The sequence below is a fragment of the Vulpes vulpes genome, chromosome 12 (assembly GCF_048418805.1).
Source record: "Vulpes vulpes isolate BD-2025 chromosome 12, VulVul3, whole genome shotgun sequence".
Lineage (NCBI taxonomy): Eukaryota > Metazoa > Chordata > Mammalia > Carnivora > Canidae > Vulpes > Vulpes vulpes.
In genome coordinates this window covers 117,951,476-117,965,179 of record NC_132791.1, presented here as the reverse complement: position 1 = coordinate 117,965,179, position 13,704 = coordinate 117,951,476, and the positions used below count along the sequence as shown (strand labels likewise).

General features: G+C 50.8%; 1 protein-coding gene across 1 annotated transcript; it reads right to left on the bottom strand.

The window, feature by feature from the left end:
- Positions 1-8,071: 8,071 nt before the first annotated feature.
- On the bottom strand, positions 8,072-12,265 carry APOA4 (apolipoprotein A4). Its single transcript, XM_025998875.2, has 3 exons — positions 10,462-12,265; positions 9,973-10,099; positions 8,072-9,217 (listed from the first exon to the last, which is right to left on the bottom strand). Exons 1-3 carry the CDS (start codon positions 10,508-10,510, stop codon positions 8,227-8,229), a joined length of 1,167 nt encoding a protein of 388 aa, XP_025854660.1. The 5' UTR covers positions 10,511-12,265; the 3' UTR covers positions 8,072-8,226.
- Between the last annotated feature and the right edge of the window lie 1,439 nt (positions 12,266-13,704).

The window sequence follows — 13,704 nt, the reverse complement described above, 5'->3', positions numbered from 1 at the left end:
AAGGGTTTTGGTTATTTATTGGTTTGGGTTTTGTTTACAAATATCCTTTCTCATCTCCAAAGATTTGAAGCGACTGACAGTGAAAATTGAGATGATGATGTTGATGATTGATGATGATGATGATGATGATGATGATGATGGTGGTGGTGGTGGTGGTGGAAGGGGGACACCCTTAGGACTAGTGAAAATAAAAATAATAGCAGAAAACCTGATAACCTGATAAAGCACAAGATCTAAAAGACACAAACCACAGAGGCAATAAGAGATGACAAAGTTGTAATTGTTGACTTTCATATTGGTTTTGGGTTTCCTGGAAGCCCATGAAGAGGGAAATTCAGTAAGTTACATAACTGTCATAATCAGAAGAAGGAAGCACACCAGACTCAGAGGGAAAATAATGCTTTTCCAAACACCAAGTAGCTAACTGAATATCTCTACGGGACTTTATATACAGGGACCTTCGAATTGTATCAAAAAGTCCCTGACCAATGGTAATTTTGCATCAGATCAAGGTGGGGTCACCCAAATATCTAAGCTTCTGGTGGCCTGACCAGATCTATGGCTGGAATCTAGAGTGCCTGCCCTGTTTGAGTAGGAAGTCCTGTCTATTAAAATATTAATTTACATTAATAGCTTTTTATTTTGTTAATATTTAAGAGTACAATATAGAAAAAGTAGAAAAAACAGAGAAGCAAAAATATATATAATCACCCACAATTTCGCCATCAACTCTTATATTATCCTACCATATTTTTTTTTATCTAGGCATGTATTTGCATACATTTTTGAACAATTTATTTGATAGGATCGAGCTATTTGGTGACTGGATCTATCATTTCAAGAATATATCATACTTATACATCCATGTCAATAAATATTCATTCACAATTTGATTTTCAGTGGAGATGAATATGGACATACCATAATTTAACCATCTCCTTCTATACATTGTTTTGTTTTAAAATCTTAAAAAGCACAACAAGCATCGTGATAGCTAAATGCATGCGTTCCATGGTTACTTCCTTAACATACATTTTTTAAAATTTTTATTTATTTATGATAGTCACACAGAGAGAGAGAGAGAGAGGCAGAGACACAGGCAGAGGGAGAAGCAGGCTCCATCCACCGGGAGCCCGACGTGGGATTCCATCCCGGGTCTCCAGGATCACGCCCTGGGCCAAAAGCAGGCGCTAAATCGCTGCGCCACCCAGGGATCCCTTTAACATACATTTTTAAATAGAAGAACGTTTTCTGGATGGGTACCTTCCTATTCACAAACCCTTCTCAGTAATACCAAAGACCTCTTGGGTAGGTCAGAACCAGTGGCTTAGACTCTGGAGGAATGAATGCACCACAAAGCTCTCAATGGTCTTCCACCTTTGCTGCTTTGTAAGCTTCCAGATAAACATAGCAAATTGAAAGCACGTATCTAATTTCACTTTTTCTAAAACCTCCCTCAAACTATGGTAAAAAGAATTTTTTTTTTTTTTTTTTAGAAAAGATGGATCCCCACAGGAGCAAGAACAGAAGAAAAGATGCCAGCGAAATTGTAAAGCTAGAAAACAGTCCCATTGCAACTAATTTAGCAGGCCTGAGAGAGCTGATCTTAAGTTGGCAGTGGGGAAAGATGAGCTCCAACCTGGCTTATTGCACCAAATTCACAAAAGCCTTAAGGAATTGTAGCAAATACGCAGTTAGTCCACGTTGCACCCACGTGTGAATTAGAACTAACCTCCCCATTCTCGAGACACGCTACTGCCGTCTGCCAGAAATATGCCATAATAAATACAATTTCATAATGTCTACAGAGTGAGAAATGTACCCTCAGAGTTGGGCAGTGCACATCGCGTACAGCCATACATAACAACCCTGAACTCAAGACACCAGTTACCACGAAAGTAGAGGTGAATGAAGAGGGTGTTATAAAATATGAAATATTGGGGATCCCTGGGTGGCTCAGCAGTTTGGCGCCTGCCTTTGGCCCAGGGTGCGATCCTGGAGTCCCGGGATCCAAGTCCCACATCAGGCTCCCGGCATGGAGCCTGCTTCTCCCTCCTCCTGTGTCTCTGACTCTCTCTCTCTCTCTCTCTGTCTATCATAAATAAATAAATAAATCTTTAAAAAAAAATAAAATAAAATATGAAACGTTAGTTGAAATTATTTTTTTAAAAAGTAAAACTTTAGCTCCTTTATCCCACCTTGGCAGAAGACTAGACGTTTATTTTTCTGAAAAGGGAAAGACTGAAAAAGAATGCCAGGCAGAGTCGAGAACAGTGTTGCCATACTAGAAATAGAGGGATTAACCCAAATGATACCCTCTGAATGCTAAGCCCCATCCTGCTCCATCCACTCAGCCCCAAGAACACTGGTATCCAGGCCTTTACTCTTCAGGCTGAAAAGTGGGAGAAACTTCTAAAGGACATATGACCAACGCAAAAGGAAATACATAAATCTTTTTACATTAGGGGTTCCCTGACTAAACATTCCAGTGAATCACCCAACAGTGAAGCTCACAGTCAACAAGTACTACCCACGTACTTGGAGCTTCACATCAGTTTTTAAATCCCCACTCTTAAATTTAAGCAGACAGCAAAGATTACCAGTCATTCGAGGACAGATCCTAACATGAAAGATAGAGACCCAAAACAAACAAACATTTAAAAAAGAACTTGAACAAAACCACAGCTAAGCCATTTAAAAATACCATGAATATCATCAGTTAAATATATTACATTGATCAAACAAGAACAGGATATTATAAAAGAACATTCACAGAATTTTAAAAATCCTCTTGCAAAATAAACATGTGATTGCAGAAACAAACAACTGAATAGAGGGTGAAGAAATCTCTCAGAAAGGAGAGCGTTACAGAGCAGGAAGACATAAGAGAAAAGATAGAATTAATTAAAAGGCTTTTCCAGAAATTTCCTGTCGTTGGAAGAGATAAAGAAAAGGCCATGCAATCAGCTTGTAGAAAATTCAGCATTATCTGGTAAAGATGAATATATCCATGCTGTACAACTGAGCATGAGACAAAGATTCATTAAATGAATTGATTTATTCAACAAATATTAATTATGAACCTACTAAGTTCTAGCCATTGTGCTAAGATTGCTCACCCCAAGGCAGCAGTGCAGTATGGCACATCTCTGGCTCAGTTTTGTCCTCAAGGTTTGCGGTTCCAATGCAAGGAGTGTCTGAGAAGATTTCCTGTGGGCAGATCATATATATAAAGGTTTTATAATTATTCTGTGGTTCAAAAGAGGAATAAAAATACCACCAAAGCCATATTGAGAAAGAACAAGCTTAATTTTAATGATCTTTAACAGAGCTGTTCCAAGATAAAATCCATTCTTTGGGAGATGGTAAGTTGGCTGCCAGTGGAGGTGTTCAATACAGGACTCATTCACTCAACAGCTGAGTGGTGACCGTGTGCCAGGCACTGTGCGAAGCATGTGTATTAGTTGGCTATTCTGCATAACAAATCACCCCAAAACTTAACATCTTATGATCTCTCACAGTTCCTGTGGGTGTGTGCCTAGGCTGTGTGGTTCTGGTTCAGGATCTGTCATGAGGTTGCAGGTAGGATGTTGGCTGGGGCTGTAGTCATTCTAAGGCCTGACCCAGCATTTGTTTCCAACGTGGCTCACTCATGTTGGCTGGCAATGAGGGGCTGCTCTTCCTCCCTGTGTGGCCCTCTTCACGGGGCTGCTTGAGTGTCCTCACAGCAGAGTAGCTGTCTTCCCTCAGAGTCAACGATCCAAGGGAGATCCAAGGCACCAACAGTACCCTTTCTGACCACCCATAGGAGTCATACACCATGACTGCCACAGTAGCCTATTGATCACACAGGTCAGCTCTCTGGCTATGAGAGAGACCATGCAGGGCATGAACCAGAGAGGAGCCATGGGGAAGGCTGGCTACCACAATTATGGGCAAAGGAATGGGGTACCTGTTAATGTAGAGTTGTGTGTGTGCATTAGAGATGGTGTCAAAGGGTTGGACGGAGAGGAGCACCTGGGTAGCTCAATGATTGAGTGTCTGCCCCAGGGTGTGATCCCAGGGTCCTGGGATCGAGTCCCACATCAGGCTCCCCGCAAAGAGCCTGCTTTTCCCTCTGCCTATGTCTCTGCGTTTTTGTGTGTCTCTCATGAATTAATGATAAAATCTTTTAAAAAATTGGACAGAGAGACAAGGTGATTCCCTCCAAGCCTTATGGCCTGTGATCTTGTACATAGGTCCTAGCTCATATCACTCCCTACCACCTCAGAGCCAGTTGCTCAAATCCTCTCCGATGTGAGCAATGATGGACTCTCTCTCTCTCTCTCTTTTTAAAAAGAATGTTGTTTTTTATTTTTTCCACTCAGTTTAAGTCCCAGAGATCTACTCAATTTGTTTTTTTATTGGAGTTCAATTTGCCAACATATAGCATATCACCCAGTGCGCATCCCGTCAAGTGCCCCCCTCAGTGCCCATCACCCAGTCACCCCAACCCCCTGCCCACCTCCCCTTCCACCACCCCTAGTACCTTTCCCAGAGTTAGGAGTCTCTCATGTTCTGTCTCCCTCTCTGATATTTCCCACTCATTTTCTCTCCTTTCCCCTTTAATCCCCTTCACTATTTTTTATATTCCCCAAATGAACGAGACCATATAATGTTTGTCCTTCCCTGATTGATTTATTTCACTCAGCATAATACCCTCCAGTTCCATCCACGTCGAAGCAAATGGTGGGTATTTGTCGTTTCTAATGGCTGAGGAATATTCCATTTACGTAGACCACAGCTTCTTTATCCATTCATCTTTCAATGGACACCAAGGCTCCTTCCACAGTTTGGCTATTGTGGACATTGCTGCTATAAACATTGGGGTGCAGGTGTCCTGCTGTTTCACTGCATCTGTATTTTTAGGATAAATGCCCAGCAGTGTGATTGCTGGGTCATAGGGCAGGTCTATTTTTAACTCTTTGAAGAACCTCCACACAGTTTTCCAGAGGGGCTGCACCAGTTCACATTCCCACCAACAGGAATGCTGGAGTCTCCAGCTGTGCTCCTCCATCACTAGCTGCTTATTGTCACACAGCGAGATAACCATGGTTCTGTCCTTCATGCTCTGAGACACAGAAGTCCCCAGATGACCCCACTCTAGTTGTTTCTCTCCCCAGAGCATGCCATTGCCTGTGCTCCTCACCCTAGGAACACAGGGTGTCCTATGATAACACCAGGAAAACACAGCATCCCCATACAGGAGCTGCTTTCAACCGAGCTGGGGTAATTCCTCTACAGCAGCAAGGCCCTGGGGTACAGGAGGAGAACAGGCCCCAGAACCTTCCTTTGCCTTGTTTTCTTTCTTCTCCCTAATCAGGGCAGTTCCATACACCAGATACCTCAGGGGTACTGACCCCTTTGACGTTTTCAGATGACTTCTGACCTTCGAGCTTTCAGGATGAGTGCAGATATGTGGCTAGTGTCTCGGGCTGGCCCACGTCAGTGCTGGCTGACACTCCTTTGGGGAAACTAACCCATGCCTGTAGAGGAGTCCAGGTCCCCCGAGAAGCTAGAAGTAACTGGGGGAGCTTCAGGCTTGAGATTGGGCTGGGCTCTGGGAGTCCTCCTCGGGGAAATATTGGTGTAGGGATACATCATGGACCAGGGAACACTCCCTGTCCTACACTTGCTGGGGCCCCTAAGTATATGGTTCTTCTGGGTTTAAGTGCTTTGGTCTTGCTACGTGGTAAAGACTGGATCTTGGAGTAGTTCTGAATTACCACACAATCCAGCAATTCCAATTCTGGATATGTACACAGGAAATTGAAAGCAGGGACTTGAGATATTTCTATGCATAACAGCGTTGTTCCCAATAGACAAAGGATGGAAACAAGGATGAGTCCAAGAGTCCATCGGTGGATGAATGGATATACAGAATGTGGCCTATACATACAGTGGAATATTATAGAGCCTATAAAAAGGATATTTTGGTAAAGGCTACAGCATGGGCGAACCTTGAAAACATCATGCTACATGAAAAAAGCCAGACACAAAAGGGTAAATAATCTCTCATGGAAGGCAGACTTGGGTGCCCACCATCACTTGATAAGTGAGAAATTCCCCAAACAAAGCAAGGGAGATTCAGAGTCTGGGCAGCCAAAAGCCATGGCATCACCAACAGATCTCTGCCAGGTCAGGGACCCAGGAGACAGGGGACCAGGTGAGAAACCTTGGTGTAGGAGGGAAAAGACATTCCTCATTCCTCCCTCCTCACCTAATGGGATTAGGGCCATGACAGGACCAGACACTAAGGTCTCCAGGAGTCCCAGAGGCAGTGTGCTTAGCCAGGGGCGCTCAGATGAGGTCTGGGAATATCCCTGAAGCTTCTAGATCCACTCAGAAATCTGCTCACTCTCTGCCCTGCTTCCTTTTAGTGCCTTGTTCTAGTTGGCCCTTGCCCAAAGCCAGCCAGTAAACCTCCAAGTGCATGGTGGGTTGTCAAGGTATCTTTACAGGTAGGTTCCTGCCGTGCTAGGAAGCCAGATGTGCAGGGGGCAGCAGCTGCCTTACTGACCCGGGGTGTGAGAATGAGAGCACCTAGGGCCGGGAGGGACGCCGGGGTCTGCATTTGACCAGTTCTGGTGGCCTCATGTTATAGGATGTACGATCTGGTGCAGAGGGGAAAAGGAGTGAGCACGGAGGGGACACCCCTTTCTTTTCCCAGGCATCTGTTGTGCCATGGCTGCAGCCACGGCCGTGTGTGAACAGTTGTTGCACGTGGACCTTGCTTGATTTTGTGCTGAGTGTTTAACATGCACTGTTTCATCAAACACTGCAAAACTCTGTGGGTTGAGCACCTCTGTTATCCCTAGTTTCCAAAACAGGTCAACTCATCTGCCCCAAATCATCCAGTAGTGAGTAGAAAAGCCAAGAGCCAAACTCAGGTTTACCTCGTTCCCAAGCATAATCCTGAGCAGTTGCTCAGGCTGACACCAGGAGCAGAGTGGCCTGGGCCTGTGGGCCCCCATCCTGGAGCTACTGTGTGAGGGAGGCATGGAGGGATAAAGGGATGGAGGCCCCAGAACATACTCCCTGGGCCTTGCCCCACTAGGGCATGTTCTGGGTGTCCTTAAGGAAAACCCTACAAAGCCTGCACCCCACTCTGGGAAGGAAAGGGGTGCTCAGCTGGACTTGCAGACTTAGCAGTAACGACTGGAATGTCGAGTCATTTGGGACAAAACTTGAGTTGGCTCTTCTTTGGGGCTCCTTCCTTGAGGAGGTCTCTGAATCTGTGAGGGTTGGGGGAGAAACCACTCCAGCTGCCCACAGCTGGCTGTGCTGAGACTGTTTCCAGTCCAACCCCTCTCTCCCTGCCCCCTACCCCTCTCTCCCTGGCTGGCAACCTCGGCCCTAAACATGCTAACCGCTTCACACGATGCTCCTAGACAGAGCATCCCAGGACCCTGCACCTGCTCCACCCTACCTCCCAGGCCTCATCCCTGTCTCTAGGTTGCATTCCAGAACTCTGGATACCATGGGATTAACAGTCAGGGAATTTCTGAAATAAGCATGGGTCAAGCCTATAATGGGCGTGGGATAGGGGGGAATAAACAAAAATTCATATATAAAAACAAATCAAGTTAAAGGCACAGAAGAGCTTATGGAAGGAGGGACAGTCTCCCCACTGCCACAAGCCCTTGAAAGCCAGGCACCAGGTCAGGCCCACCTCCGCGGCTCCCGCAGACTGAAGCACCGTGTCAGACCCATGGCCCACAAGAGCTCTTTGGCTCATTGCCCGCTGCCTACAACAGTGACGTGCACGCTGAGGGCATTCGATAAATGTTTGTGGGCTGAGTGAGTGTAACTGGGCTGCGTCTTTTGTCTTTGGGTAACATGTGACATCTTTTTCCACCTCCCTTAGAGCACCCTCTAGACCCCCATCAGCACACCCTGCCCTCAGCCCTCCTGCAATCTCATCTCCCCAGCCCTGGTGTCCCCCCTGCACCTGCTAAGCTTTGCTGAGCAGTGGTTTTGCGCCCCCTCCAGTGCACCGAGTGAGAAGTCCCCTCGCAACCACACTGGACTAGTTTCTGAGCAGCTTTATTGAGTAGTGAGAGGTAGTCTCATTTTCCACTGGACATACGTCCTCAAGCTTGTGCCAGAACTGCCTTGGGGCAGACAGACAGACAGGTGGCCGGGCAGGGCAGGTGTCCATGGTAGGCCGTGAGCACCATGGACAGCTCAGCTCTCTAAAGGGACAGCGCTCTGCTCCTGCTCCTGCTCCTGCTCCTGCTCCGGGAGGGCCACAGGCGTGTCCTGGCTCTCTTTCTCCTGGAGGGTGCTGAAAAAAGAGTTGACCTTGTCCCTCAGATCCTTCTCCAGGAAGCTCAGGTGGTCTTCCATATCCCCCGCATAGGGGCCCAGCTTCTGCCTAAGCTCCTCCACCTGCTGCAGCAGGGCTTTGTTGAAGGTCTCGCCGTAGGGCCCCACGTTGCGGCGGAACTCCTCCACCTGCTGGTCCAGGCGGCTGCTCAGCTCGGCCAGAGACTTGTGCAGCCCCGCGGTGTTGTCCTTCAGCTTGCCACGCACGTCCTCAGCCACGGGCGCCAGCCTCTGCCGCAGCTCGTCGGCGTTGGCTGAGATCTTGGCCTTCAGCTCCTCGGCGTTCTTCTTCATCTGGAAGGCCAGCCCCTCGAGCTGGTGGTTGAGCTTCTCCTGGACATCCTGCGCGTAGGGCGCCAGGCTGCGGCGCAGCTCCTCCACGTTCTGGTCGATCTTGACCTTGAGCTCGTCGGTGTAGGGAGTGAGGTGCCCCTTGAGCTCCTCCACGTTCTGGTCGATCTTGGCCTTTAGCTCATCGGCAAAGGGGGTCAGCGAGGAGTGCAGGTCGTCCACGTTCTGGCGCAGCGCGCTCTGCATGCGCTGCGCGTGCGATGTCAGTTGGTTGCGCAGCTGCTCCGCGTGGGTGTTGACCTGGGTGCGCAGCTCCTCCGCGTACGGCCCGAAGCGCTGCTGCAGCTCGCGCATGTTGTCCCCGATCTTCTGGCTCACCTCGCTGGCGTGGGGCAGCAGCCGGGCCCGCAGCTCCTCCAGTTCCTTCCGAATCTCTTCCTTCAGCTTCTCCGAGTCTTTGCTCAGGCGTTCGTGCAGCTCCGTGGCAAAGGGCACCAGCTTCTTCTGCAGGTTATCGGTGTAGGTGTTCACTTGCCCCATCTTGTCCTGGAAGAGGGCACTGCAGGGGAAGGACACAAGGGGGCCCCCGTTACCCTTGGCATCACAGGCCGGGACCTTGTCCCTTGTGCACGGCTCACCTCCTACACACCTGCCTGAGACAGGTGAGTGTTCGGGGGTACTGAGTTCACGGGTAGATCACAGTTTGGGAGAGTGGATGTAATAGACTAAGTTATTACCTTGTATCTCTGACTGTCCCCTGACTTTGAGTCACGTACCCACCTCCAGTAGTTTGCTTTCTGCCCCACCCCACCCCCCAAAGTAAAAAGGGCAGACGTCAAAGTCCATCCCAGCTCAAGTGTGCAGTGACATAGATCACATTCATTAATACAGCCTTATGCTCTGGACCTCTTCCAGTCTTTTGGGGATTCAAAATACTGGTTTCCCTGCGCTTGCCCACCCTCAGAGGCTGCCCAAATATCCCCACTTGCCTCCCCATGATTTCACAGGGGCCCACCCTTCTGGAATGCTCCCATGAATTTCTCTCCCTCCCTTTCTTCTATGACTCTCAATGCTGAGATGTGGCCCTTGGTCACACTCTGGAAATTTCAAGCAGGAAGATTCCTTAGGGATTATTAGTCCAACCCCTCGAGTGCAAATGTAGATCTCAGATCTGGAGAGGTCAGGGTCACTGGGTGAGTTAGTGGCAGGGCAATAGGTACTCTAAGATCGGGTCTCCTGCCTCTGAGCTCGGCCCTCACCAAGGCACTGCGTGGTCTTTAAGAAGCCCCACCACCCAAGTTGTGCCACTCTTACTTGAGCTGCTGGGTGAGCTCAGACTGCTGGAGATGTTCCACAGCTTCCTTGGCATTGTTGCTCAGCTGACTGAAGTAGTCCCACACTACAGTGGCCACCTGGTCGGCACTGACCTCAGCCCGGGCACCTAGGCAGAAACAGAGTGATTCATGAGGACTTACCTCCTTCCTGGCCACTCTGCATTGGCCCTGAGCTGCAGACTGGCTGATGGTGGGCGAACCCCACCACCCATCTCCCCCTCTGCTTCCCTAGTTGAAAGTCACAGGGGCATATAAAAGGGTTCGCACCAGTGCCAGTGGGCAGAGCACCCTGAAGAGGCCAGCCCTCCTATGAACCGAGTGGCAAGTGGGCAGCAGCCTTCTGCATCCAGCTGCGGGATGAAGGCATTTGGAACCGTCCTCTTGCCTGAGCTCTGGACTCTCACCCTGCCCGTACATGGAGCACATGGAGTCTGCCCAAAGGCCCCTTCCAAAGCCAGCTTCTACTCACCGGTGATGGCCACCAGGGACAGGGTCAGAACCACAGCCTTCAGGAACATCCTGGGCTTCTCACTGGGCTGGAGAAGCCTCGTGCTGCACTGGATCTTTCTGGAATCAGATGGGACCAGAGAGCCAGCACCTGTGCTGCTGTCAGAACTGACTCAATCTCAGAGCCAGCCAGACATATAAACCCCATCCCAGGCTGCCTTCCTGCCTCTTTCCCCAATGTGACTCCACGTTGGAAGGTGACACATTCCCAGGAGGCCTCTTGGACTTTCGTGACCCAAGACAACGTGGCAGCAGTCAGAAGAAGCTGTTCTGTGTGTATGCCCCACCCTGTATGGAAGGGAGGGTGGGGAGCCAGGAGCTGTGGGAGAAAGGAGGCCTAGGGAACCCCTGAGCCAGGGACTAATGCCCCAGAGGCCCTGCTGGCAATTCTGGGTCTGAGCCAGATTGGGGGGGGGGGGCAAAGTTCACATCTCCTGTGTCTGCCCCAGGGAAGAGAGCCTTCCTCTCACTCCATCCCCCATGCAGACTCTGTCTCAGAGCACCAGACCCTGGACTGGGACACCTAGGGCCACCATCAGGGATGACAAGCTGAAATCCAGCGCTCTGTCAAAGTGTGCCCAGGAAACAGGGGCTCTTGCAAGCCTTTGGGCAGAGTGGGCAGGGTCCTGTATTGTAAGTGGGCTTCCTGTCCCACCACTGCCAAACTGTGTCACCTGGGCCTTATGATTCAGCTTGGCCTCACTCGGAGCCTCAGTGTCTCCTTTGAAACATGGGGTTGCTGAGCTTATGTAAATGAGATATTGCTCGTGGCATGAATAGCATAATGCCTGGTGCAGAGAAAGCGCTACCAAGTAGTTGCTGTTATTAATAATAATAGTGCTTTCCTGACTTGGACCATGGCAGGAGGTCCAGTAAAATGCTCACCCCTCCAGTGAGAGTTGGCAGGGTCAGGCCAGCCCTCTGGGGCTCCCAGGGAGGGAGGGGCACAACTCAGGGAGAACCGCTGGCCTGGGGCCTGATTCCTGCCCCCAGCCTGGCCACACCCTGGGCAGGAGCAGTCAGCCTATGCTGAATCGCAGGACCTGAGCCTCTTGGGGGACATCTCCCTGGGGGATGTGGGCGGGGGCCAGGAGGTCTTCTACAGGATTTCTCACCTTCTCTACAAATAAGCTCATACACACAGTCACAGAAAGCTACCCACCAAGAAGAGAACGCAGCCTGGTCAGCGTGGGTCCCTCTGCTGGACCAGAGCCCCCGACTAACTACCAGACGAATCCCGTCCTACTGCACTGGGCCTGGCGCGTAGCTGGGCTCCTGGCACCTGCCCTTATGGGTCAGCCCACGTGCATTAAGCCTGATTCATCAGGCCTCCGTGTTTCATATTCCAGCAGTGGCTGGATGTCTCATTGGATTGAGGACAGCTAAAAGGCCTGCTGCTGCTTGTACCCTGCGGTGTCCCCACGCCGCCCACGCCGCCCAGGTGACCCCTCCAGTGTCAGGGAGCTCCACCTTCATGGAGCGGCTCTTCCCATCTCCTAGTAGCTGGTGAGGGCACAGATTCTGGAGCCAGAGTGCCTGGGATTGTGTCTGGGCTCCCTACTTACGGGCCATGTGACTTCAGGGCAGAGCTCCCAATCTCTCTGAGCCCCGGCTGCCTTGGTGAGGCATAGAATGGTACCTGCCTCCTGGGCTGTGAGGATTCAGTGAGACCACCCATGTCGTGCTGGGAGCAATGCCTGACGCACAGTAGGTGCTCATCAAGCACTAGCCACGTCCCAGCCCTGGTAGCCTTACGTCCCTGCAACACTAGCCATGACGCCTGCTCCTAGCCTCGAGTTGGGCCCAGTCCAGCCTGGGGTGAGTACGAAGGTCAGTGCTAAGTGACCCCATCCCTTCCCTGGGGGCCAGAGATGAAAAGAGCAATGAGTCACCAAGGACACCTCAGCTACAGTTTGACCTCTTGGACTCACAGTCTGACAGCAAGTACCACCAGCATGTGACAGGTCCTGTCTCACTTGCAGGGTGTACACACAATGGGAGTGTCTGCACCTGTCTGAGGGTGTCTGAGAGCATCTGCCATGATGTGTACAGATTCACATAAGTGTGCAAATAAGCCAGCTGTGTGTGGGCACAAAGCTAGGGCACGCGGCTGAGGGACTGGGATGGACTGGTACAGGCCTATGTGAGCAGCCACAGCCACGAGGGGGGTGTGCTGTGTCCTGACGTGTCGTGGGTGGGTGCTACTAATGAATGCATTTATTTCCCAAAGTCAGTGCGCATGTTTTGTACAACCTGTGAATGGATTTGTGCTGGGAGCGGGGAAGAATGAGTGCCCAGTCTCAGAGTGTTCGAGCTGCCGATGGAAGTAGGAGACTCTGCATCCAGCTGGGCCTCTGGCTCTCTTTGGGCGCAGACGCTGGCTTCTCCAGGTCTTCTGGCTGGCTGGGCTGAATCGGGGCTCCCAGTCCAGCCGACTGGCAGGGGCATGGGTCACAGGGGTTTGGGTGCTAAGCCTCACGCAGACACAAGTAAGCTGAGAGAGCCTCCCCAACCGCAGGGGATCATTTTCGGCCTCCGCTGGTCAAGCCTCCTCCCACCCTCCCCACCCACTGCTGGTTACTCTTTAGATCCAGTCTTGGCCCAGGCCCAGAGCAGTCTCCTCATTCCAGAGGAGCCAATGTGGGAAGGAGAGAGACAATACGGAGGGCCAGGCAGCTTAGGCTGGCCACTGAGAGGGCCCCTTCCAAGACAGCCCCTCCCGCGACCCCCAGAGGGGTCCAGACCCCCAAATGCGCCGAACCCTTTGAAAGAGAAAATAGCCCAGGATTCATGGCAGGTCACATCCTTGCTGCATGGGCCCGCACACCTGGGTTCTCTACCTGGCTCAGCACCACCGTTCTGGGTCTCTCTGCCCCCATCTTCTGACCTCCCTGGCCTCAGGGGGCCCATTGCTACAAAGGAGAGAGAGGACAGGTTCCTCCAGAACCTCCAAACACAGGCCAAGGGAGTTGGAGGGTCCAGGGCCCAGAGATCCAGCCAGCTCGTTCTAGCAGGCCCCGGGGTCGAGGACTTTGTACTCCAGCCCCCCCTGGAATCTGGATTCCCACTGTGGCCTTCACCTCTGGGGCTGAGGGACAGGCCAGAACAGGAGAACAGTTGCTCTCTACCCTCCCCAGTGCTCAGATTTCTCAGTGACCTAATCAGCTTCCTCCCCACCCCATCACCAGAGTCTGCTCAGGAAGAG